At 36.0% G+C, this 24931-nt stretch overlaps 1 protein-coding gene across 10 annotated transcripts in view; it reads left to right on the top strand.

Moving 5' to 3' along the window:
- The first annotated feature begins 1244 nt into the window (after positions 1-1244).
- Positions 1245-24931, top strand: part of LOC114286024 (uncharacterized) — a 32784-nt gene continuing 9097 nt past the window's right edge. For 3 of the 10 annotated variants that reach the window (XM_082892621.1, XM_082892622.1, XM_082892620.1), the window contains exons 1-13: positions 1251-1379; positions 1981-2402; positions 2836-3082; positions 8018-8130; positions 10294-10373; positions 10717-10858; positions 11002-11082; positions 12578-12682; positions 18149-18331; positions 19349-19441; positions 20048-20187; positions 20282-20348; positions 20897-21020. In XM_082892621.1, the coding sequence (XP_082748747.1) occupies positions 2010-2402; positions 2836-3082; positions 8018-8130; positions 10294-10373; positions 10717-10858; positions 11002-11082; positions 12578-12682; positions 18149-18331; positions 19349-19441; positions 20048-20187; positions 20282-20348; positions 20897-21016 (1764 nt within the window). In that variant the 5' untranslated portion in view covers positions 1251-1379; positions 1981-2009 and the 3' untranslated portion in view covers positions 21017-21020. Of the gene's footprint in view, positions 1380-1980; positions 2403-2835; positions 3083-8017; positions 8131-10293; positions 10374-10716; positions 10859-11001; positions 11083-12577; positions 12683-18148; positions 18332-19348; positions 19442-20047; positions 20188-20281; positions 20349-20896; positions 21242-23177; positions 23503-24931 lie in introns of those variants that run through there. The other 7 variants (XM_082892625.1, XM_082892627.1, XM_082892626.1 and 4 more) reach the window with 5 other exon arrangements.

Genomic DNA, 24931 nt, shown 5'->3' on the forward strand with positions numbered 1-24931 from the left:
TATATCTATCTCTAACCCACAAGTTTTGTGGGAGTTCCAATATCTGAACCTTAATTTCTTAATTTTTTTGATTTTTTTTTTCAAAAAAACTTAGCACTTATTAAATTCTTCCAAGTTTTTTTAACTTCTTTAAATTCTTCTAAGTCTTTTTTGACTTGAAAGAAGTCTTTTTTGACTTTCTTCCAAGTCAAAAAATGTGATAAATATTAGATCCATGATCACATTACATTACAATTAAAAAAAAATGTAATTGTAATGTAATGTGATAAATATTTGAATTTAAAATCTGATAAAGTCTTTTGAATTTAAATTCAAACGATTGTAAAAAATTAAAGTGTGATTGTAAATTCAAACTTTTTAAAAAAGACTTGGAGAAGTGATCGTTTGAATTTAAAATGTGATAAATATTAAATTCTTCTGAGTATTTTTTTATCGTTAAAAATGTTAAAATCTTCCAAGTCATATTAAATTCAAAAAATGTTAAAAAATGTGATCGTTTGAATTTAAAATGTGATAAATATTAAATTATTTCAAGTCTTTTTTTATCGTTAATAAATGTTAAAAAAATGTTAAAATCTTCCAAGTCATATTAAATTCAAAAAATGTTAAAAAATGTGATCGTTTGAATTTAAAATGTGATAAATATTAAATTCTTCCAAGTCTTTTTTGACTTTCTTTGATTTTTTAAATTCAAAAGTTTTTACTATGCCACTTATTAAATTCAAACAAATCTTTTTACAATCATCACACTTTAATCTTTTAATTCAGGGATTAGAAAATTCAAACTACAATTACATTACATTACAATCAAATTTTTTTCTTTGTGAGTGTTTATGTTTATTTATGGTTCAGTGTGTATTGGAGAAGTTAAAAGACTTGAAAGAATTTAATAAGTGCTAAGTTTTAAAAAAAAAAAAATCAAAAAAATTAAGAAATTAAGGTTCAGATATTGAAACTTCCACAAAACTTGTGGGTTAGAGACAGATATAAATAAATAAATAGATATAGATATAGATATTTATATTTGTTTTAAAATTTTTTAATATACGAATTATTTGTTTTGGAAAAGATACTGCAGTAATTATGAGAGAAGTGAAAAAGTTTTGTGAGTTGAGAGAAATTAATAAATGCTGAGATTAATTTTTTTTTAAAAATAAAAAATTAAAAAATTAAGATTGACATATTAGAGCTCTCACAAACCTCAGCAATTAGAAATTTCTTTTTGCTTAATATATTGGATAGATATTTAAAAAAAAAAAGAGCACCGGCTTATAATCGGCCTCTCTGATCGGCAAATACACACTTACGGGAACAAATATCTCTCTCTCTCGAACCAGACCCCTGAAGCAGAGGAAGCCGGCAGGAAGCAATTGCAGTCGGTTAGATGATATACGATTCCTTCTCTCTCTCTCTAAATATACACACACATACATATACATATACATTCATTCATATATATATATATGTGTGTGTGTGTGTGCATATATGTATGTTACTTGCATGAATTTGTTTGAACACTACAAATATACAATTCTTTAGTGTTTTACTTTCAAAACACTATATAAAAATGGTGTCGAATACCTAGGGTTTTATGCTTTGCAATTTAAGTTTTCAAGAAGCCTCCTTTCATTTCCCCAATACCTCTGCAATTTTCTGGATTTCGGTTCTAGGGTTGGTTCTGGATCTCAGAGTCTCTTCCGATCCGTTATTTGCAATTTCTCTCCCTTGTGGTTGCATAGAAAACGCAGGAATCTGACAACTTTACTGACTCAATTGAACTAAGCTGATTCAGTTTAGTGGGTTTTTTCTCGGAAACTATGAAGCTTCGATTTCCTTTGTTTTTTTTTTAAAAATTTTTTATATAATAAATTTGTGGAAATGGGTTGGTTCAAAATCTAGTATTTATTTGTGTACTTTGTGATTGATGCTTACATAGTAATTTGGAGTTTGCTATGAGCTGACTGTTCTTTTGGTTAATAGTTTGGAGTTGCAAGATATTGATAGATACAATGTCAATGGGTGATGAGCCACTGTACCCAATAGCTGTTCTGATAGATGAGCTTAAGAATGATGACATTCAACTTCGGTTGAATTCTATTCGGAGGCTGTCAACAATTGCACGTGCTCTTGGGGAGGAGCGGACGCGCAAGGAATTAATTCCATTTCTGAGCGAAAACAACGATGACGATGATGAAGTGCTTCTTGCTATGGCAGAAGAGTTGGGTGTGTTTATTCCTTATGTTGGCGGAGTGGAGCATGCACATGTTTTGCTCCCGCCTTTGGAAACTCTTTGCACTGTTGAGGAAACCTGTGTGAGGGACAAAGCTGTTGAGTCATTGTGTAGAATTGGATCTCAGATGAGGGAGAGTGATTTGGTTGACTGGTTTATTCCACTGGTCAAGGTTAGATTTTGCTATGGTATTTTTTTTTTTTCTCTTTCTGTTACTTTCTACTGCTGTTACAAGTACGTTCATCTAGAAGAACATTTTATGTGTCTGCATGTCTAAGTGTTCTCAAAAAGCTCTGAGCCCACATTGAATTGTTAACGTCATGGTTACCACAACAAAAAATCTACCTGTTACATTGTTGTTCTCTTTACTATTGGCTACTCGACAGCGTGATGCCATGATGGTGTTATTTTGGAAAATGGAAGTGTACATTTTGCTAGCTTGAAATATGCATGTTGCTCCTTTAGGTTTCCTCTGGATTTATTTTAATTATGGGATTGCTCCGTGTTTATAAATGGCTTACAGTATTTCTGATTTATATCCTCATGATATATTATTCTTCTTACCAAAGAAATATTCCTTTTCTCATGTAAGTTCCCTTCTATAGAGACTGGCAGCAGGTGAATGGTTTACAGCCCGAGTCTCTGCTTGTGGACTATTTCATATTGCTTACCCCAGTGCCTCAGAGATGTTAAAGACAGAATTACGGTCAATATACAGCCAGTTGTGTCAGGATGACATGCCTATGGTGAGGAGGTCTGCTGCAACAAACTTGGGGAAGTTTGCTGCAACTGTTGAACCTGCTCATCTCAAGACTGACATCATGTCAATGTTTGAGGATCTTACACAGGATGGTAAGTGCACTTTTATACGCTAGGCCACAGCAGTCTTAATTTTCCAATGTATGATCAGGTACATATTGAGGGATGCATGGATTGGTCCAACTGTGATAAACATTTGGCAAGCTTTAGTTAGCAGATTGCAAACCTCTAGCAGCGGAGGTGATTTTTTACCCATGCTTGGAACATTCAAAGCGGGAATATTTATTGGAACCATATGATAATGGTGGATGTGATGAATTAGGACCACAATAACTGAATATGTAACTGTAGTAGGCAATCTAAATGTGGATGAGATGAAGAATGGGGAAGAGGGATGGATAGTTGTAGGTGTAGATGCCAGCTAGCTCAGATGGTGAAATCTTCACAAAGAGAAACCAGCAAATATCCCAAGATGCACAAAATAGATAAAATCGTACTAATAAGTATTTGGACTCAAGAAATGAAGGTTAGTAGTCTATAGCCGAAGACCTGGGTTGCATTACAAACTGAAAATTGAAGCCTAACAGAAAGTAAAAGATTATCAATGGAAAATTGTTGCTTTTGGTAACATGTAAAATCAAGTGGGTAATACCAAAACTTGTTGACAAAGCTATTAGCCTCAGAGAAACTGTGATTAATTTATTTCCTCGGAACAAGCATAAGAAAAATAATAATGATTATTGAGCTATATATGGCAATAAAGAACATGGGTTTGGCATGCCTGTGAGTTAGGGTGAGGGCATAAACAAACTTAGTGGGGGCAAATTGAATAAAAAATATTTATTTGAAGTACAAAACAGTAAAAAAGTAAATATCCCAAGATGTGCAAAATAGATAAAGGTGGTTAATAGTTATTTGGACTCGAGAAATGAGGGTTTATTATTCTTTAGCTGAAGACTTGAGCTGCATTGTTAGAATACAAACAAAAAATTAAAACTTAAACATAAAATAGAAGATTATCAATGAAAAAGTGATGTTTTTGTTAACCTGTAAAATCAAGTGGAGATAATACCAAAACTTGCCCAGAAAGCCATTAACCTATGAGGATTCATGTCTAATTTACTTCTTCGGAATTAGAGTAAGAAAAATTATAATGATTATTCTGAGTTATATGGCAACAAAGTTCTTGGGTTTGGCATGCCTGTGAGTTTGTAGTTGTGTTGCTACTTCATAGGTCTATTGTCAATTAACAAACTTCCATATTCTAATTAATTCAAGGCCAATTAAGTTAGTTAATAGTAACATGACAATCATTAAGTCATGCAGAAATCAAACCCAAATGTATTTTATTTTAATCGTCTTGTGAGTTTCTTTGGTACACTGGTGCAAATTTAAAAAAATTCCCTATCTAAAGACCCCTATTTTTAATTAAAAAAGTTCTCTATTTTAAGTCCCTATTTTTGTCACCGCTCTGTTGTATGAGAGATGGGGAAAGAGAAGAGAGATGGAAAATGTCCAAATTCCGATGGGTAGGGCGAGGGCATAAACAAACTTAGTGGGGCCAAATTGTATAAAAAAAATTATTCAGAGTATAAAACAGTAAATATCCTAAGATGCAAAAAATAGATAAAGCTTGTTAATAGTTATTTGGACTTGAGAAATGAAGGTTTGTTAGTCTTTAGCCGAAGACTTGAATTGCATTGTTAGAATACATACAAAAAATTAGAACTTAACATAAAATAGAAGATTTCCAATGGAATAGGTGATGTGTTTAATAACATGTGAATTCAAGTGGATAATACCAAAACCTGTTGAAAAAACTATTAACCTTTGAAGATTCATGGCAAATTTACTTCCTGGGAACAAGCATAAGAAAAATAATAATGATTATTGATCTATATATGGCAATGAAGATCATAGGTTTGTCATGCCAATGAGTTAGTAGTTGTGTGCTACTTCGTATGTCGGTTGGAAGAGAATTGATTTATTGTTGAAATGGGCCATCAACTTTCAAATAATTGGAAAACAATTTTAATGAAAGTAAATGTTTAGTGAAATGGAACATGAAAGAAATAATGGGTATGTTTGGTTTGGTTTTGAGAGAGTAGTTTTTAAAAATTGTTTTGGGGAGAGAGTTCAGAAATTTTTTTGGTTTGTTTGGTTGTGTATTTTGAAAGTAGTTTTGAAGTTTGGAATGATTTGATATTTTGTTTTAATTGAGTAGATGTGTCTGAGAGAAAAGTGATTGAGAATGAGAGAGAAGAGAGAAAAAGTGATTTTAGAAATTGTTTTGGAAAAATTACAAACCAAACAAATTTTTTAGAAATTTTTTCCCAAAATCACTCTACAAATCCAAACCAAACATACCCAATATGTTTTGGAGGTATTGTAAGACTAGCAAGGGTGAACCAAGGATTTTTTGTCTAGCATGGGCAAAACCTTATATTACACAAAACTTTTTCCTAAGTGACAATAGAAAATCATTTCCAATGTCAAGCACTTGGGTGCTGTTTGGTGACGTTTGTTGTTTGGTAACATTTACAGTTGATAGAAAACATTATACATGTTTATGTTTATTTTGGGTAAAAACAAAAACAAAAAACATGTTTGATACATAAATATTTTAAAATTTTGTTTTGAACGGTTAGAGATGGTGGTCGGAGGTGGTTGTCGGCCACCAAAGATAGTGGCCGAAGGTGGTTGCAACATTGGTTGGCAGTGGCGGAGGTGGTTGCTAGTCATGGGAAGTGGTGGTTGGAAGTGGTTGCCAACAATCGGAGATGGTGGCCGGTCTGTTGCCTTAGGTGGTGGCCGGAGGTAGTTTTTGAAAGAGGTAGTGGTCAAGGGTGGTCACTACCGGTGGTTGGCGGAGGAAGTCATTGGCAATGGTAGCCAGTGGTAATGATGAGCAATGGGTATTGGTCGGAAAGGGTAGGAGAAAGAGGAAGAAATGAAAAAAAATAAAACAAGTGAAACCAACTTTTTTGTGGTACTAACTTTTTTAAAACAAGTGAAACCAACTTTTATAAACTGTTTACAACTTTTGAAATGAAAATAGAAACCAAGCGAGTTTTTGTTTACAATTTTCAAAAATTTTATAAATATAAATAGAAAATTGCAAATATAAATGTTACGAAATAGGCCCTTAACAATAACAAAATTTAGCAAATAAGCAAACCTCCACGTCCACACAATTTATTATAGTCAACTAATTTTCTAAAAGGGCAATTTAACACCAATTAAGTTAATCAATAGTAAAAGGACAATCATTAAATCATGCACAAAGTAACCCTAAACTTTTTTTTTTTTATTTTAATCGTCTAGTGAGTTCTTTGGGACATTTGTTACAATCAAGGTTGTTAAAATCGGGATCCTAAGTAGGATCGGTGAGACGGTTTGGTGGATCGGATTGTAGGATCGGATCGAGGATCGTAAGATCCTACTTTCTATTAAAAAAAAAGATAAAAATTAAAATTAAAATGATACATATTAAAAATAAGGTAAAAAATTATAAAATCTACGATCCTACTTGTGATCCTATACGATCCCATACGATCCTACATGATCCCATGCAATCCTACACGATCCTACTTGCGATCCTGTTGTAACATCGATCCTACAACGATTTGGATCGTTTTGGCAAAGTAGGATCGTAGGATCGTACGATCCGGATCGCAATTTTAACAACCATGGTTACAAATTAAAATTTTAAGTCCCCTATTTTTTTGCCACCGCTCTGTTTTATGAGAGAGATCAACGAGGGAGATGGAAAAAGTTAGACGAAAAAGAGAGGGAGAGAAAATGTCCAAATTCCACTGGGTATGGTGAGGGCGTAAACAAATTCAGTGTGGGCGAATTGTATAAAAAATATTTATTCAAAGTATGAAACAGTAGAAACAATAAATAGCTAAGATGTGCAAAATAGATAAGGTTTGCTAATAGTTATTTGGAATCAAGAAATGGAGGTTTATTGGTGTATAGCCAAAGACTTGAGTTGCATTGTTAGAATACAAACAGAAAATTAAAGCTCAACTGAAAATAGAAGATTATCAGTGGAAGAAAATGCTTTTGGTAGCATGTGAAATCAAGTAGATAATACCAAAACTTGTCAAGAAAGCCATTAACCTTTGAGGATTCATGACAACTTTACTTCCTTAGAATAAGCGTAAGATAAATAATGATTATTGAGCTATATATGGCAACAAAGATCATGGGTTTTACTACTTCATAGGTCTGTTGGAAGAGAATTGATCTATTGTTGAAATGAGTTATCAACTTTCAAACAATTGATAACCATTCTAAGTAAATAAATGTTTAGTGAAATGGAATACGATGTTTTGGAGCTATTGTAAGACTAGATGGGCTGAACCTAGGTTTTTGGTCCAGCGGGGGCAAAACCATGTATGGAATCATACATGGAACTTTTTCCTAATTGCCAATATAGATCTTTTCCCAATGTCATTTCCTTAACATACACAAAATTTAGCAAATAAGCAAAACTCAATATCTCAACACAATTTATAGTCATCTAATCTTTCAAAGGTCATTTCAACACCAATTAAGTTAATTAATAGTAACATGACAATTGCTAAGTCATGCACAAAGTAAACCCTCAACTTATTTTCATTTAATTGTGTAGTGAGTTTCTTTGGGACATTTGTGCAAGTTAAATTTTCTCTTTGTTACAAGTCCCTTATTTTTTTACACCACTCTGTTTTATGAGAGAGATCAACAAGAGAGATGGGAAAAAGTTGAGAAAAAGGAGAGATGTAAAATGTCCAAATTCCAGTTGGTGGGGTGAGGGCATAAACAAACTCAGTGGGGACAAATTGTTTAAAACAATATTTATCTGAAGTAAAAACAGTAAAAATACAGTATGATTTTCAAACTTGACCCAATGTAAATCTGCTCATGGAGATGGTAGTCATTGTATTCAAGATAATGGCCTTTTATTTTTGTTCATTTGTTTTGCTTATTGCTTATATTTAGTTTGCTAAGCATCGGGTTTTGTACTGCATCTTTATTCAGATCAAGATTCTGTTCGCTTGTTAGCTGTTGAGGGCTGTGCTGCTCTGGGCAAATTGTTGGAGCCCCAGGATTGTGTTCAACATATTCTCCCTGTGATTGTCAACTTTTCTCAGGTATAAGCACATATTATGTATTTTTCCCCCAAATTTTAAATCTCTCATTGTTGGGCCTGGTTTGCTGAATATTATTATCTAACATATGTACTCTTCTAGATCTTGTCATATATACTTGTAGGGTAGACATTCTCTGGACAACAATTACATTTTGTTATTCACTTTTTGTTTTTTTGTTGATGGCTATATGGTATATTAAGTAATGTTGCAGAGGTGAATTTGTTTTATCAGCATGATGTGTTGCATCAATATTTTTCTGCATGTTCATAATCCATATGACCCCATTCGATGGGACTTAAGGCTTGGTTTGGTTTGGTTTGGTTTGGTTATGTTCATAATCCATATCTTGATGATTCGTAATTCATGTACTAGTTTCTGGAATATTATATGCTACCTAGAACATAGATCATTACATAAATAGTAACATGAATGTGGTAAACAATATACTTTGAAAGTGGTATGGTGGGGTTAGGCTGGTGAAAATCACATTGTGAGAATGGTTGAGATAGCAGGTCATCAAGTGGGAAGGCAGTGACGGTGAGGAATAACAGAAAGTAAAGGCTTTAAGCTCCGCTTCTTCATCTGATTGTTCATATCGGATCTCAGGTTCTCTATTGCATTCCCTAAATAGGGTTCTTTTCACCTTTCCCTCACACTTGTACGTTATTGGTCATTGAGGAATACTTAGGCTTAGAGGGTGGCCCCCTTTCCCACGTAAAAGTGATCAGAATTCAAACATGCATGCTAATACACGAAAATGATACGAGAAATTCGAAAGAACTCATATACTGAACGAGGGCAACCCATGAAAATACATCGGTTTCTTACTTGTGCAAAGGAGCTATATCTTGTCAACTTGGACAATTTATAACAATGTTTGTCCTGCATATCACTAGGAAGATCAGGATCTTTACAAAAGGCTTTATATTTCTCTGCATGATATATATCTTCAAGCTAGAGGACTACTAATTGCTTTTAATGAGGAATGATTGATGATAAAGTTTGTTTGTTTTAGAATTGATTAAAGAAGTTACCCTATATTAGTTGAGTTACTGCTCTGCTAAGGTCATCATATTTAAGTTGTTGCATGGCTTTTTCCTTTAAATCATTGTATTATTTGATTTTAGCTTTGTGAAGAAAAAGCCTAACCAAATGAATAATTTTTTTTAATATTATTATTAAAAAAAATGTAACCATATTTTGTTAGAGCAAGATGTACCATATTTTAAAAAATATGTTTGGGACCAGAATTGATGTGGTATTAGCACTTTTTCGATAACTATGGGACATGTAGTTGTGAAGATGATCCAATTGTACGCAACGGAGACTGCTGAGTACAGGGAAAGTTGAAGTTGCAGCAGTGTAAGAAGACATGTTGGATGATAAGCATTGGATAGAACGATGCATGGCTATTAATATTAGCCAACTTTCTGTAGCCTGTTTGTTTCCATAGAGTCGGTTATGAACTGCAGGTTTGAGATTCTCATTGAGTTGATAAACATATTATTTGGTTATAGATATTTAGGAGAGTAATTTACCTTGAAACATATTATTTAGATTTTTTTTTTTTTTACCCTTGTTTAATGATTTTTTCATTGTGTTAACTGTCCAATAATGAAAAGTGACAGCATGATGATGTTTTACAAATTGCCTTTTATCCCATATAAAACCTTTCAGTTAGAAGAGTTGTTGCATGCTTGATTATTGTCCACCATTCTCAACTTTGATTATTGTCCACCATTCTCAACGGGAAGTTTCTCCTAACATACTTCTCAATGTGTTGAAATTGATGCAAACACCCTTCCTTACTCTACTTAAGTTCAGATAACTATAACTTCATACCAGGTCATCTGCCTGTTACTGTGATACTGTCTTAGTATGTTTTCTTTTTGTGCATAGATTGAATGACAATTTATTGCCTAGTTCTAAACACATGCAGTTCCAAACTAGACAACCCTACTATTTCTTTTTCAGGTGTACTTTGCTCAACAGTTATTTCTTACTTGTTTTTATGTAGTTAATTGTTTTTTGATAATGCTTCTGAGAATCACTAAGTTTTTGACTGAAATTACTGCATAGGAATTTTGATGTCTAGAAGAATCTGTAACTTTAAGATATGTTCTTACTTGTATATGTATTGTCTGCTTTACCATTCTTAAACAGGATAAGTCTTGGCGTGTTCGCTACATGGTTGCAAATCAATTGTATGAGCTTTGTGAGGCTGTGGGGCCTGAACCTACCAGGTACCTATCTAATTTAAAGCTGACTTATTGCCTTATTTTGGCTACACAGCCATTATTCTGTCACCATAGGTTGTCAGGTTGACTTCAGTTATATTTTATTCTACTCACAGTATGATCATGTGCTATCTTGGGAAGTCTTGTGAAAGAAATTAAGTGCTATGAGTCGTCATATTATTGGTCCATTTTTCATTGATACACACACGGTCACACAGAGACATACATATAGTGTCTTGCTCATTTCTTTTCAATTCAAATCCTATCTTTATGTCAGTATTTTGTCAATGGTTCTGTTGCTGTATCTGTCTTGAAATGTTGGATTGATGTGATCGTATTGTTATTGAAGGACGGATTTGGTTCCTGCATATGTGCGCTTACTTCGAGATAATGAAGCTGAAGTACGTATAGCAGCTGCTGGCAAAGTCACTAAGTTTTGCCGGATTCTTAGTCCAGAACTTGCTATACAGCACATTCTTCCTTGTGTAAAGGTGCATATCTTCCCCTCTCTTGGTCTCTCACAAGAACAAATGCCAAAAGCATACACAATATTGCCTGCTAGTTTGTGTAACCGCTCCTCACCCGTTGTGCCATTTCTTCAGCTAGCTCATTACTTGGCAATTACATTTTGTAGGAATTATCATCAGATTCTTCTCAACATGTTCGCTCTGCTTTGGCTTCCGTTATAATGGGAATGGCTCCCGTCTTAGGAAAGGTAAGAAACTAAGAATTAGCCTCCATTTGAGGGGAGATATTCAGCCGTATCTAATTCACACATGCAAAGGTGGGATATGATAGTGCATACTTTGGAGGATGTCAATGTTCATATTTACATGGTAGTGCATACTTTGGATCAATGTTCATATTGATTTAATTATGTCTAAGAAACTGATAAGTAGGCAAGCATTTGAATCTTTTTTAGTTGTAGTATATGTTATATGAGCTGCAAAAAATGCGGAGGGCATTGCTGACAGCAGCATTAGAAACCACTGCTAACATCTATGTTTTCTGCTGCAGTTCTTTTACTATTGTAATTAGTGCCACGAGACTCTGACCACTTGGTGTAGGGCTAGAAATGTTATTAGTGCCTTAATTTTGATGTGGTTTCCATTCAATGAAGATGGTTCAATAATATATCATTCCTCACTTTTCTACCCCTAACCCCATTCTTTTTTGTCCCTTAAACTAGATCTGTAGATTCAGCAACATGTATGTTTTTCTTATTACTAACCTCCGCTCGGTCCATGCATCTATCTGATGTATCATGGTTTTCATAGTAATTTGTTGAACACGTGGTTGGTAAGCATGGCCTTCACACTCTTTTGTCAAACATGTTGTGGGCAAACATAGCATGCTAGTTTTGTTTGTGTAGATATGTGATATGATCAGATAGTTGTATGAATAGTAGAGAAGATATGGAAGGAGACAAAGAAGTGAGATAAACCAACAGGCAGAGAGGGGAAAAGTACAGAGAAGAGAATAGAAGAACATAGAAGATAAGACGAGGGAAGGATAGAGATAGGAAATAACGAAGCAAAGTATGATTAGTTAGCTTTATGGCTGCTATTTTCTTGTATTCTTTGCATCGCCTTGATGCTTTTTTAATAAAGTTTGCTTTATTTATCGGAAAAAAAATTAAATAAAGAAATAAAGAAGCAAAGTAGAGAAGAGATTAGGGGTGAAGAAGAAGAGGAAGAGATTAGGGGTGAAGAGAGGACAAGCTCAATATATCAATTCATAATTTCATTCATACTTGGAGGCCAAATTTATTGTACAGCAATAGAGCCTATTCATAGGGGGTGTAGACAATCTTAGAAACTCATGGAAGCCTGCTCAAACCAATCCTACCCAAGACAGATACCTAATAAAACTCAAATGCTATCACTAAAGCCATTAGAAGTCCTAAAAGAAAGAAAATACATCAACATTAAATCAAAGGTTCTTAACAAGACTAACTCCCTAGCACTAGTAATCAATTTGTCATCTTCTTGTGGGTCCCTTTCACTGGACTGTTACCATCCCAGGAGTGTTTGTCATTTAATAAAGTCTTTTGCTTATCTGAGAAACAAAATTTTGTGCTTAAATTGTTGAACTGTGGTGGTTTTATTTGTACAATTGTTTTCTGATTTCTTATTTAGATAAAATGCATTTCTATTAACACTGCACACAGTGCAGTAGGTTTTTTAAGTTTGGTTTGGTGGTTTATGCAGGATGCAACGATTGAGCAGCTTCTGCCAATATTCCTTTCCCTTTTAAAGGATGAATTTCCTGATGTGCGCCTCAACATTATTAGCAAACTTGATCAAGTCAATCAGGTTTGTGGTAATATAAGGTGTTGGGCCTTGTATATGCTTTTACTCAACCATTTTTCATGTTGAGCTATCTGAGTCTGACTTTAATTCATTATCTGCCCTAGCTAATTTACTGGAACATCAGTTAAGAGCTCTGCTAAGCACATGATGTTCTCTCCTAAAGTTCGTGATTACTTGAAATAATTTTTTTATTAAGAACCAACTGGACCTCCAGTTGGTTGGTAACAAAATAAGAGACTTGTTCTTGGTTGAATATATTACTCAAATTGTTTCTTGATGCATTTCTATAGTGATTGAAAATTTACTTAGTTCTTCTGGCGGTGATCTAATTGTAGCCACAATCCTATCATACATATCCTTTGGCATTAATATACTCTTCAGTCACACCTCCTCTTTAGCACCCACTAACTATATTATTTCTCTAGGAACTCTATCATAAGTTTTTTGTAAATCTATAAAAGCCATATGAAGATCACTTTTCTTTCTGTGTATTCTTTATTGATCTTCTTAGTAAATATATCGTTTCTATTGCTGATCTTGTGAGAATGTGTTCTTCTTTTTTCCTTATAGGATTAGGAATTAGTGTCCTATTAGACTTCTATATATCAGTGATATATTCATGTAGGATTAGGAATCAGTGTTCTATATAAATGATGTATTCTTTGTCAATCAATTCAATCTAATATACAGTTTCATTTAGAAAACTTACATTGTATCAGAGCCACCGTCGGAACCCTAGAAGCTGTTTGCTATTTGCTGACTCTGAGTTGGCTCTGGTTCATAGTTCTTCCCTTTGTTTCGTGACTGGTTCTCCCTTGCGACTGGGTCTCTGTCGCCTTTGATCCATGGCTTAGTGTGAGTTGCTGGTCCAGTGTGATCCGTGAGCTTTGGCGCATCTCTTTACATCGCTGGATTGTGCTTTTCTGGTTCGCTGTCTCTTTCTGTCTCGCTGGTTCTCCTTAGGGCTTCGACATCGTCGCAATCAAGCCCTCTGGTTATCTCTCTCTCTCTCTCTCTCTCTCTCTCTCTCTCTTGTATTGAGCTCTCTGGTTATCTCTCTCTCTCTCTCTCATATTGTTATTAGTATCTGAGTTCACCAGTATTTGACCCAACTGTGCTAACTTTGGGATTATTACAGTTTGACCCCTCTGATTAAGTTGTTTTATACTTGGACACCATAAACTTTGCTTTATTACAATGTCGGATACTAAAATCCAAGCCATCAAATGCCAACTCACTGGTGGCAATTATGTCTATTGGGCCAGTGTTATGAAGAATTTTCTTCTTGGTCATAAAAAAATGGGGCTATGTTTTTGGTTTTGTTCCTCGTCCATTGGACCCGAAGGCGGAAGGGTATCTGACTTCCTGTGACTCTTGAGATTGTGATAATGCCCAAGTTCTAACCTAGTTTCATAACTCTGTGGATGATTGTATTGGAATGATGTTTTCAAAGTACAGTACTGCCAAGGAGGTGTGAGATTATTTACTAGGTGTTTATCAGTAATCTAACTTTGCTAAGTGGTATGAGTTAGAAATAGTTATTCAGAATGCTCGTCAGCAGGATCTGACTATTCAAGACTTCTATATTGAGATGACAGATCTCTGGGATCAGTTGGCTCTTATGGAACCACTTAGTCTTAAGATACTGGACGCTTATCTTTAGTTTCGGGAGTAGGGTCGTTTAGTGCAATTCTTAACGGCTCTCCCCTCAGTATGAGGCTTTCCGAGGTGTCATTCTTCACCGATCTCCTCTTCTATCTGTGGATGCTATTGTTCGTGAGCTCCTCTCCGAGGAAACTCGTCTTAAGACAGCCAGTCAGGCTTTGCCTCATTTTGTCTTCTTGGCTCCTGCCAAGCCTTCCTTGTTATTGACCCCACCTCCTCATCAGCTTCAGGCCACTGCGAAACCCAAGAAAGGACCGTTAGGGCCAGATGAGTGTGCTTTCTGCCATTAGAGGGGTCATTGGAAGAACAACTGTCCCAAGAAGGGACGTTAGCCTGCTCTGTCTTCTCAGACACAGTTCCGCAGTCCTCTCTGACCTCCTGCTCCTTATACTACATTTACTCCCGACTCCCGATCTTGACTTGGTTTCCTTGAGTGCTTAGGTTGCACAACTTCAGCATATTCTGTCCACCTCTCAGCCATCCCTATTTGCCTCCGTTCTTATCTCTCTTCATTCAGGTTTGCTTGGGTCCTCTTCAAGCATCCATTCTTCTGTCTGGCTTTTTGACTATGGTGTCTCTCATCATATGACTCCTCACATTTCCTTACTTCAAAACTGTATTCCCCCACCCGTTGCTATTACTATTAATACTGCTAATGGGTCTGGTATGTCTATTTTATCTATTGGGTTTGTCTTACCTCTGCCATGTCTACTGTTACTATTCCTTCTATTCTTTATATCCCTTAGTTATCTGCCAGTTTATTATCTATCAGTCAACTTGATTAGTCTGGTTTTGATGTTATCTTTTTTTCTTTTGTTTGTTGTGTGCAAGATTAGGTGTCCAAGAAATAGATTGCGACCGGCCGTAGAGTTGGAGATCTCTATATGGTTGAAAGCTTGCATCTCCCCTTATCCACCTCTCCAGCTACACTTTTTTTGTTTCAGTTAGATTCTCAGTCGAGTCAGTTTTACTTATGACATTCTCGCCTCGGTCATTTGTCTATTGATCGCTTACGGTTTTTAGCGCAGTCAGGGTTGTTGGGCAAAATTTCTCCTAGTCAAATTGATGAATATCGAGGGTGTAAACTTGCCAAAATGTCAGCTTTACCATTTAATAAAAGTACATCCATTTTTGTTTCTCTTTTTTCTCTTGTGCATACTGATGTCTGGGGACCCTCTCCTGTTCTCACTGAAGGGGGTTCAGTATACTATGTGTCTTTTGTTGATGATTGCACCCGTTACACGTGAGTTTATCTTATGACTCATAAGTTTGACTTCTACCAGATATATCGTACTTTCCAGTCTATGGTCACTACACAATTTGGGTCTACTATTAAATTGTTGCGGTCTGACATGGGTGGGGAATACTTTAAAATTGAATTCTGTGAATATTTGGCCAACTTGGGTACCATTCACCAAACTTCTTGTACTAATACACCTGCCCAAAAAGGTCAAGCAGTATCTTTTCCACACCTTCGAAATGAAGGATCTGGGAGCATTGCGGTATTTTCTTGGTATTGAGGTGGCTTCTTCTCTCAAAAGTTCCTTTCTGTCCCAGGCTAAATATGCCAACGAGATTATCCATGGTGCCGGACTTACTGACACTAAGCTTTCTGATACCCCATTGAGCTTAATGTAAAGCTCAACACTACTGATGATGTTCCTCTAGACGATTCTACGTTATATCGCGAGCTTGTGGGTTGCTTAGTCTATCTGACAGTTACTCGCCCTGATTAGGGCTGCAAACGAACCGAGCCGAGCCGAGTCGAGCTTTGCTGAGCTCGAGCTCGGCTCAGCTTGTTAACATTAATGAAGCTCGAGCTCGGCCCAGCTCGGCTTGATAATTTTTTTTTAATGTTATTTATATTATTTATATAAAAATATTTAAATAAAAATTATTATTTATATTATTTAATATATAAATAATGTATTTATATATATTTATATATTGTTTAATATATAAATAATATATTTATTATATAATTTAAATAAAGATAAATGAGCCGAGCTTGACGAGCCGAGCTGACGTGAGCTCGAGCTCGGCTCGTTTACTAAACGAACTGAACCGAACCGAGCCCTTAACGAGTCGAGACGAACTTGTTCATGAACAGCTTGGTTCATTTGCAGCCCTGGCCCTGATCTTGCCTATACTGTCCATGTGGTTAGTCAGTTTGTTTCTGCTCCTCGCTCTACACATTGGGCTGCTTTGCTTCGGATTCTTCGCTATCTTCGCAGTACTATCTTCTAAGACTTGCTATTATCTTCTACTTCTTCCTTAAACTTGGTGGCTTATGTTGATGCTGATTGGGCTGGTGATGTTAATTATCGTAAATCTACTTCTAGTTTTTGTATGTTTCTTGGCGATTCCTTGATTTCTTGGAAAAACAAGAAACAAACTGTCGTTGCTTGTTCTACTATGGAAGCTAAGTATCGTGTTATGGCTCATGCTACTGCTGAAATTGTCTGGCTTCATGGTCTCTTATCTGACTTGGGCATCTCTCATTCTTTCCCAACCTCTCTCTATTGTGACAACCGAAGTGCTATTCAAATTGCTCATAATGCTGTCTTTCATGAACGGACAAGGCATATTAAGATTGATTATCACTTCGTCCGTCAGCATCTGCAGTTCGGCTTTACCTCGTTTCCTTGTCTCTTTGGCTCTTCAACTTGCTGATTTTTTCACCAAGACTCACACCACTGCTCGATTTTGATTTTTTCTTGACAAACTCTCAATGTTTTCTACTAAAACACTTTGAGTTTGAGCGGGGGTGTGAGAATGTGTTCTCCTTTTTCCTTATAGGATTAGGGATTAGTGTCCTATTAGACTTCTATATATCAGCGATGTATTAATGTAGGATTAGGAATTAGTGTTCTATATAAATGATGTATTCTTTGTCAATCAATTCAATCTAATATACATTCAGAAAACTTACAGATCTACCAGGCATAAATAAAAACTGATTCTGTGATATTATTGTTGTAACGCTTAGGCAATGCTCATCCACTTTTGCCCACAATTTCATTGTTTGACTTAGCTTAACGCCTCTATAATTGTTGCAATTTTGGATATCTATTTTATTTTTATATATAGGTCCTGAAATACGTTTTCTACTCATCAAGCATTTTTATAGTCATTAAATAATTTTGTTAATCAAGACACTCCTCTCTACCTAAGTATTTCCAAGACTCAATAATAGGTATACAATATGTTCCTAGTGCCTTACCTGATTTTATTTTCTTCACTGCAAATGCCACCTCAAACTCTCATATTCGACAATAAAATATTTATTGGTTTCCATCAAATCTTCCATATTCTTCTCCTACTAATCTTTCTAAATTTTTTCATTTAACAATTCCTTTCATAATCTCATTCTTCACCAACACCCTCAAATCCTTACTTTTTATACAATTAATGTTATTAAAGTCTTTTAAACAGAAAATCTTCTCAGAAGCAACTTTTTATTTGTATTTCATGCATGGCTGATTTCACCTCATCCGGATAATTTACTTTTGTATATTATTTTGGCCTTTTTAAAAATAATAATAACAATAGAGATTGGCCCTAATTATGCTTTGCCAAATCTTTACAATTTACTCATGATTGTCCATACTGTTTGTTTTGTTTAATTGTTGCGATTGATACCATTCTATATCCTATGCATCTCTCACTCATGCTTATGTATGCCTTTAAATGTTTAGGTGTTCATGTCTTCTGTCATATTTACATGCTCTTCTGCAATGCACTTGCAGACTGAATATATGCATATTTATTTCCAATCATATTGATAAGTAGCTATTATTGCAGGTTATTGGAATTGATCTTTTGTCACAATCTCTATTGCCGGCTATAGTTGAACTTGCTGAGGATAGGCATTGGAGGGTTCGACTTGCAATAATAGAGTACATACCTTTATTGGCAAGTCAGTTGGGTGTGGGATTTTTTGATGATAAGCTTGGTGCTCTCTGTATGCAGTGGTTGCAGGATAAGGTCGGTGCTGTTGCCCACTCTCGACAGTTTTATCTATGTATCAAACTCTAGACTTTTGCCAACTGTCAACAATTTAAAGCAGTCAGAACAAACTTACTTTGACATAAAAACTGCCTGTCAGTCGAAAGTGAGCTATTGGCTCAATATAATGTAATAGATTTGCTGCTTTGTTTATTTGAAGTGATTACCTTTCAAGGGAGTCCATATTTTCTTTTCTTTGTTTGGTGATTATCATTGTTATGTTGGTAAAATTGAATGATAGAGATGCGATCAATCTGTTCTACAAGTTGAGCATATGAGGGCTACATTCAATATTTATTCTTTTGGTCATTTATTTATTTTTTATTCTTTCAAATTAGTTTATTACAAAGTTTATCGAATTATTATTTTTTTGATATGCATGTAGGATAGGAGTATGATAGCTATGTGTTTGTGTCAAAGCCAATTTAATTACTTGTTCCAGTAAATTAAAGGATTAGTTTTTTCCATTTTACTTGAGGATGAAATATCATTTCTAATAAGCTAATTTAGTGAAGGCTTCGACGAAGTTTCTGATCAATCTTTTGTTTATCTTCTATGAAGTATGGACACCTCTTCGGAGGTCACGTACAATCGGACAATGCTAGGACACTTGGGACACACTAAGACATGTTGGGGACGAGCTAAGGACATGCTGAGGATCATTTAAATAAAAAAAAAAATAGCATACTAAGGTTGATGAATTTGTTTGACATAAAATAAATACAAAATATTTAAAAATATGACATAATAAATATGTAAATTTTGTGTTTTGCTTGAGTCCCAACGCGTCGTGTCCTATATTTTTTTGAAAATTTGCGTGTCCATGTCCGTGTCCGTGTCCGTGTTGTGTGATTGTGTCTGTGCTTCTTAGTTTATCTTATGTATCCCCTGGTGATGCATAATTCAAAAGAAACAACCATTACAACAAAACATGAGTGGCTTTTATCTAACCTTAAGAACTTATTTTTAGCTTATTGTTTTGTGTATTTTGTGCAGGTTTACTCTATCCGTGATGCTGCTGCTAATAATTTAAAGCGGCTTGCAGAAGAATTTGGTCCAGAGTGGGCAATGCAGCACATTGTTCCACAGGTTGGCACCAAATACTTCATAGGGAATTTGCAGAGTGGAAGTTCTATTTTTATCTTTTACTTTAAGTTTGTGCAGAATATTTTTGAAAGCTTAATGAATTAGTTTGAAATATTTGATATTTGATATTTGATAATTGATATTTATTATTTTTATTCAGACCTTAAGTTTTGGCTTTACATTTTTAAAAATATTTTAATATATGTACTGCAGCCTACTGAAAAAGAATTTTGCTGTATAATTATTAATGGGGAGACTTTCAGATTTCAGAGGTTGGCTGGTTTTGCATGAGATAAATGTGTTAGGCATTTATTAATGTTGTTTTATAGCAGTCAATCTCAGTGGTTCGGTACTCAGAGAACCGGTTTCATAATGAGATTTTTGAGAATCTGGGTTCAAATATCACTGGAATTAGGATTGTTTGGATTCTAATTAATTTTGCTTCAGTTTTTTGACATGTGCATTAGAGTGTGCTATTCATTTGTATTGTTCATTTCTCTGGATCTCTTACGCACCAAACACAACTTATGAATCATTCATTCTGTCTGGATCTTCATGGTTTATTTTCTGTCCCCTCGAATAATAAATATTGGTTTTTCATCTGGACAGGTTTTGGATATGATTAATAATCCACATTATTTGTATCGGATGACCATTCTTCGTGCAATTTCTTTACTAGCCCCTGTCATGGGCCCAGAAATCACATGTTCAAAGCTGTTACCTGTAGTAATTATTGCATCAAAAGACAGGTACCTTAGTTTCTTGGGGAGTTCATCAAAACAAACCTGGCTGAATTCTAGTTTTTGGTAATTTTGTACTGAGCCTAAATTTCATTTTTCGCAGAGTGCCCAACATCAAGTTCAATGTAGCAAAGGTGTTGCAGTCCCTCATTTCTATCGTTGACCAATCTGTGAGTAACTGTTCCTTCCCCATTTAAATAGTCCATTCACGTTTCGTTTGTTTCGGTAGAAAACCAAGTTTGGAAAATATTTTCAATATTCTTTGGCATGTGGTATGGCGAAACGATAGGCAATGAAAAATGTTTTTTGTGGTCACCAAAAAAAAAAAAAAGCTTATTTGGTGAAAAACATTTTTTGAACTGAAATTTTACCAATACTTCCACACCACCACTTCCACTATCATCACCACACCACCAGCTCCACTGCCGCCACTACCCTCTTCCCCTCACCACACACACACACACACACAACCCCACCTCCACATACACTATCATTTATGCAACTATTAAGACATTAGTTTCAAGATCGCAACCAAACATAGAAAATGTCTTTTTATTTTTTTTATTTTTTTATAAATATTTTCTGAAAAAAATTTTCTTCGGTTGAGACAAACCAAGTGTTTAGTTTGACAATTTTGTTTGTTGGTACCTTGGTTTCTAGTTTGATGCTTTTATTTTCAATATTGTTTTGTTGAGTAAAATTTCCTTTGGCAATGAAGGTGGTTGAAAAGACAATCCGTCCTTGTTTAGTCGAGCTCGCTGAGGATCCAGACGTTGACGTTCGTTTCTTTGCCAACCAAGCACTTCAGTCCATTGATCATGTCATGATGTCAAGCTAAGCAGGTGAATTTCTGTTTGTAATTCACTGGTTGACCTGTGCTTGGATTAAAGACCCTTTTGCAGGGTTGCTAATATCCTTTAATTTGATCAATTATATGTTCTTTCTTGATGCTTTGATGGGTGGTAGCATTTTGTGGCCAATATGTAGCGTCTTTTTTATGGACGCTGAATTGATATGCTTTATTATTTATAACACTGCCAAATTTTCTTGCTTTGCTTATTTATTTGAAATTTGTGTCCCATTGTATGCTAGCTAGTGCTTCTGTGATTGGTTATGTGATTGATTATATAGTATTCTTCTTAGCCTTGATATGAGAAATAGCTTATGATATGTTGGCACATACAAAAACGTGCCCAAATGTTTTTGAACTTATAAATGATCATGTCTCTAGAGGTCACACTGAGCTCCAGGGCCAATGAACTCATAACACATTGAACAATCTTGGTCTTTCCACGTGTCCATCTTTGTATACTCTGATGAGCCCGTTAATTTCCTTTACCACTGGCCCATGCTGGGTGAGTTTTTGTGTTGATCTGAAGGTTTAAACCATGGATCCAGTGTTATGGCAGCCATTATTTTCCTCGTGTGAATGAAAAACGAAGAAAACAAATATGTACTATTTTTTTTCATTACAAAATGTTTGTTCATTTAGGCTTATTTGTTCTATATTACAAAGCGTACAACATCCTTGGTGTAGATGGAATTGGATAACGTCTGTTACTTTTCCCACTCCCTGAGGAATTTTTGGGTGTCAATAAGGTAGATGACACGTGGTACCTTCCTCTGTTGTGATTAGATTTGATAGTAGAATTCATTACATTTATATTGAGTATTTGAGAGACAATATGGGGCATATGCATTTGCTTCAATTAGTAACTGCCTAGGGATGGTAATTTGAACCCGGCCCGATAGGGATCCTGTGAGAATATATTGTGAAATATATTGTGAGTCTTACAAATTAAACTTAGAGTTCTATTAGAGGCATGATTGTATTAGAGTCATGATAGTATTGTATTTCCTTTTTGGTTTAGGAGTTAGGGCTATATATATTAGAAGGTCTGATTGTAATCGATACACATTGAATATATGAGATACAGAAAGCTATTCAGAAATCTTACATGGTATCAGAGCCGTGTTCGAAAACCTAAGGTCGCGACCAGTCTTCGTGAACCCTGGCACCGTCGTCTCTCTCAGTCATCGTCGCCTCTCTCAGCCGTCACCTCTCACGCCGTCGTTTCTCTCAGTCTGCTTCAGCATCGCGATTGATTCGCGATCTATCTCCCTCTCTGGTTCTCTCTGGTTCTGCTAATCGACCACACCTCGTGGTTTGTTGGGCTGATTCGATCGACTGGTTTGTCTTGCTGCTCTGTTTGTCTGTGTGTGTGTGAGATCGTGTCTTTAAGCCCTGTTATTTGGCGTTAAAAAAAAAAAAAAAAAAATTGAATATATTGTGACCCATCGCATTTTGATTATTACACTTGAACCCCTGGTTTGGTTACTTTGTTTGATTGTATTGGAAACCCCTCAGTTTTTTAGTTATTACGATGTCTCTAGCTTTTGATAAGTGTGCCTTCTACCATCAGAAGGGTCATTGGAAATACCACTGTCCCAAGAAAGGATGTTTGTCTTCTTTGCCTGTGTCTACCCTGTCTTCTCAGCAATTTTCGATCAAGTTCTGCGTTCTTTCTCTGAGTACTGTTCGGCCTCTTGCCAGTTCTACTACATCTGCTCCGGCTCCTCATCCTGACTTGGCTTCCTTGACTGCTCAGAGTAATCAACTTCAGCATATATTGTCTCCCTTCCAGCCATCTCCATCTGCCTCTGTTGTTTCCTCTTTTCATTCAGGTTTGCTTGGGTCTTCTTCAGGTATTTCTTCGTCTGTCTGGCTTTTTGACTCTGGTGCCTCTCATCATATGACTCCCAATCTCTCCTTACTTCCAAAGAGCACTCCTCCTCCTTTTCCTATTACTGTCAATGTTGCTAATGGGTCTGGTATGTTTGTTATATCTGTTGGGTCTGTCTTACTGTCTGCTATGTCTGTTGTCTCTATTCCATCTGTTCTTTATGTTCCTCAATTATCTGTCAGTTTATTATCTATCAGTCAGCTTGATGCCTCTGGTTTTGATGTTATTTTTTCCTCTTCTATTTGTTCTGTGCAGGATCGGATGTCTAAACAGTAGATTGGGACTGGTCGTAGAGTTGGGACCTCTATGTGGTAGAGAGTTTGCATTTGCCTTTGACAACCTCTCCGACTATTTTTTCCTCTTTTCAGTTAGATTCTCTGTCCAGTCCTTTCTACTTGTGGCATTCTAGATTAGGGCATTTGTCTGCTGATCGCTTACGGTCTTTGACTCAATCAGGTATCTTGAGAAAAGTTTCTCCTAGTGAACTTATTGAATGTCAGAGGCGTAAACTCGCCAAGATGACAACCTTACCTTTTCGTAAAAGCACTTCTATATCTGATACACCATTTTCTTTAGTTCATATTGATATTTGGGGCCCTTCTCCTGTTCTCACCAAAGGGGGTTCTGCATACTATGTGTCATTTGTTGATGACTACACCCGTTACTCTTGGGTTTATCTTATGACTCATAAGTCCGATTTTTATCAGATATACTGTACCTTTCAGTCTATGATTACTACATAGTTTGGGTCTACCATTAAAGTGTTACGGTCGGACTTGGGTGGGGAATATTTTAAAACTGAGTTTTGTGAGTATTTGGCCAATTTGGGTACCATTCACCAAACTTCTGTACAGATACACCTGCCTAAAATGGTCGCGCTGAGCGTAAACGCCGTCATCTCCTTGAGACAGCTAGGTCTCTTCTTCTCTCTACCTCAGTGCTGGCTCCATTATGGGGGGAAGCAGTTCTTATTGCTGCTTTTCTTCTCAATCACATGCCTACTCCCATTCTTTCTGGTCGGTCTCCTTATGAGGCTTTGTTCTCCCAACTTCCTAACTACTCCCAACTTTGTATGTTTGGGTCTGCCTGTTTTGTTATTCTTCCCCTCAAAGATAGGATCAAACTTAGTGCACGGTCTGTCCTCTGTGTCTTTTTAGGTTATAGTCCTACTCAGAAAGGCTATCAGTGTTACGACCCTGTTTTCCGTCGTCTTTATGTCTCCCTTCATGTTTCTTTTCTCGAACGTCTACCTTACTTTCAGCTTCCTCCTGTCACTGCTCTAGTTTCTAAAGAAGATTTGGTTCACATTGATCTATTTCCTTCTGAGGTACCGTCTGATGAGTACATCTCTACAGTTCCTCCTGAGCTTGTTTCATCTTTTCCTCCTGCTTCACCTCTGGCTGCTTCTCCTCCTTTAGATTGTTCTCCTCCTCCGTTGTTAGTTTATTCTCGTAGCAAAGCTCCTCCTTCACCGGTTGTCTCTACCCCTACTGTTGATCCTCCTGCTGCTGCCGACTCTGATCCTGTTGCACACCGATACCCTACTGGAGCGCGTTATCCTCCAAACAAGTTAGGTTGGTCTAATACATATTTTTCTGCTTCCTATCGTACTTTTTTGTCTGCTATTCATTCTTTTTCAGAATCTCAGTCTTACAAAGAGGCATGTTAGGACCCTCATTGGGTTCACGCTATGGAAGATGAGTTGTCTGCTCTACAGAAAACTAGTACTTGAGAGCTGGTTCCTTTACCTGCTGGTAAGAACTTGGTTGGTTGCAAATGGGTCTACAAAGTCAAGACCCATTTTGATGGGTCTCTTGAGCGCTACAAAGCTCGCCTGGTTGCCAAAGGTTTCTCTCAGGAGTATGGTATTGATTATGAAGAAACATTTGCTCCTGTTGCCAAGTTGACAACTGTCCGTACTTTGATCTTTGTCGCTGCTATTCGTTTTTGGCCTCTTTATTAGATGGATGTTAAGAATGCTTTTCTTAATGGTCATCTCACTGAGGAGG

This window comes from Camellia sinensis, chromosome 10 (assembly GCF_055761805.1).
Source record: "Camellia sinensis isolate YWXY chromosome 10, ASM5576180v1, whole genome shotgun sequence".
NCBI lineage: Eukaryota > Viridiplantae > Streptophyta > Magnoliopsida > Ericales > Theaceae > Camellia > Camellia sinensis.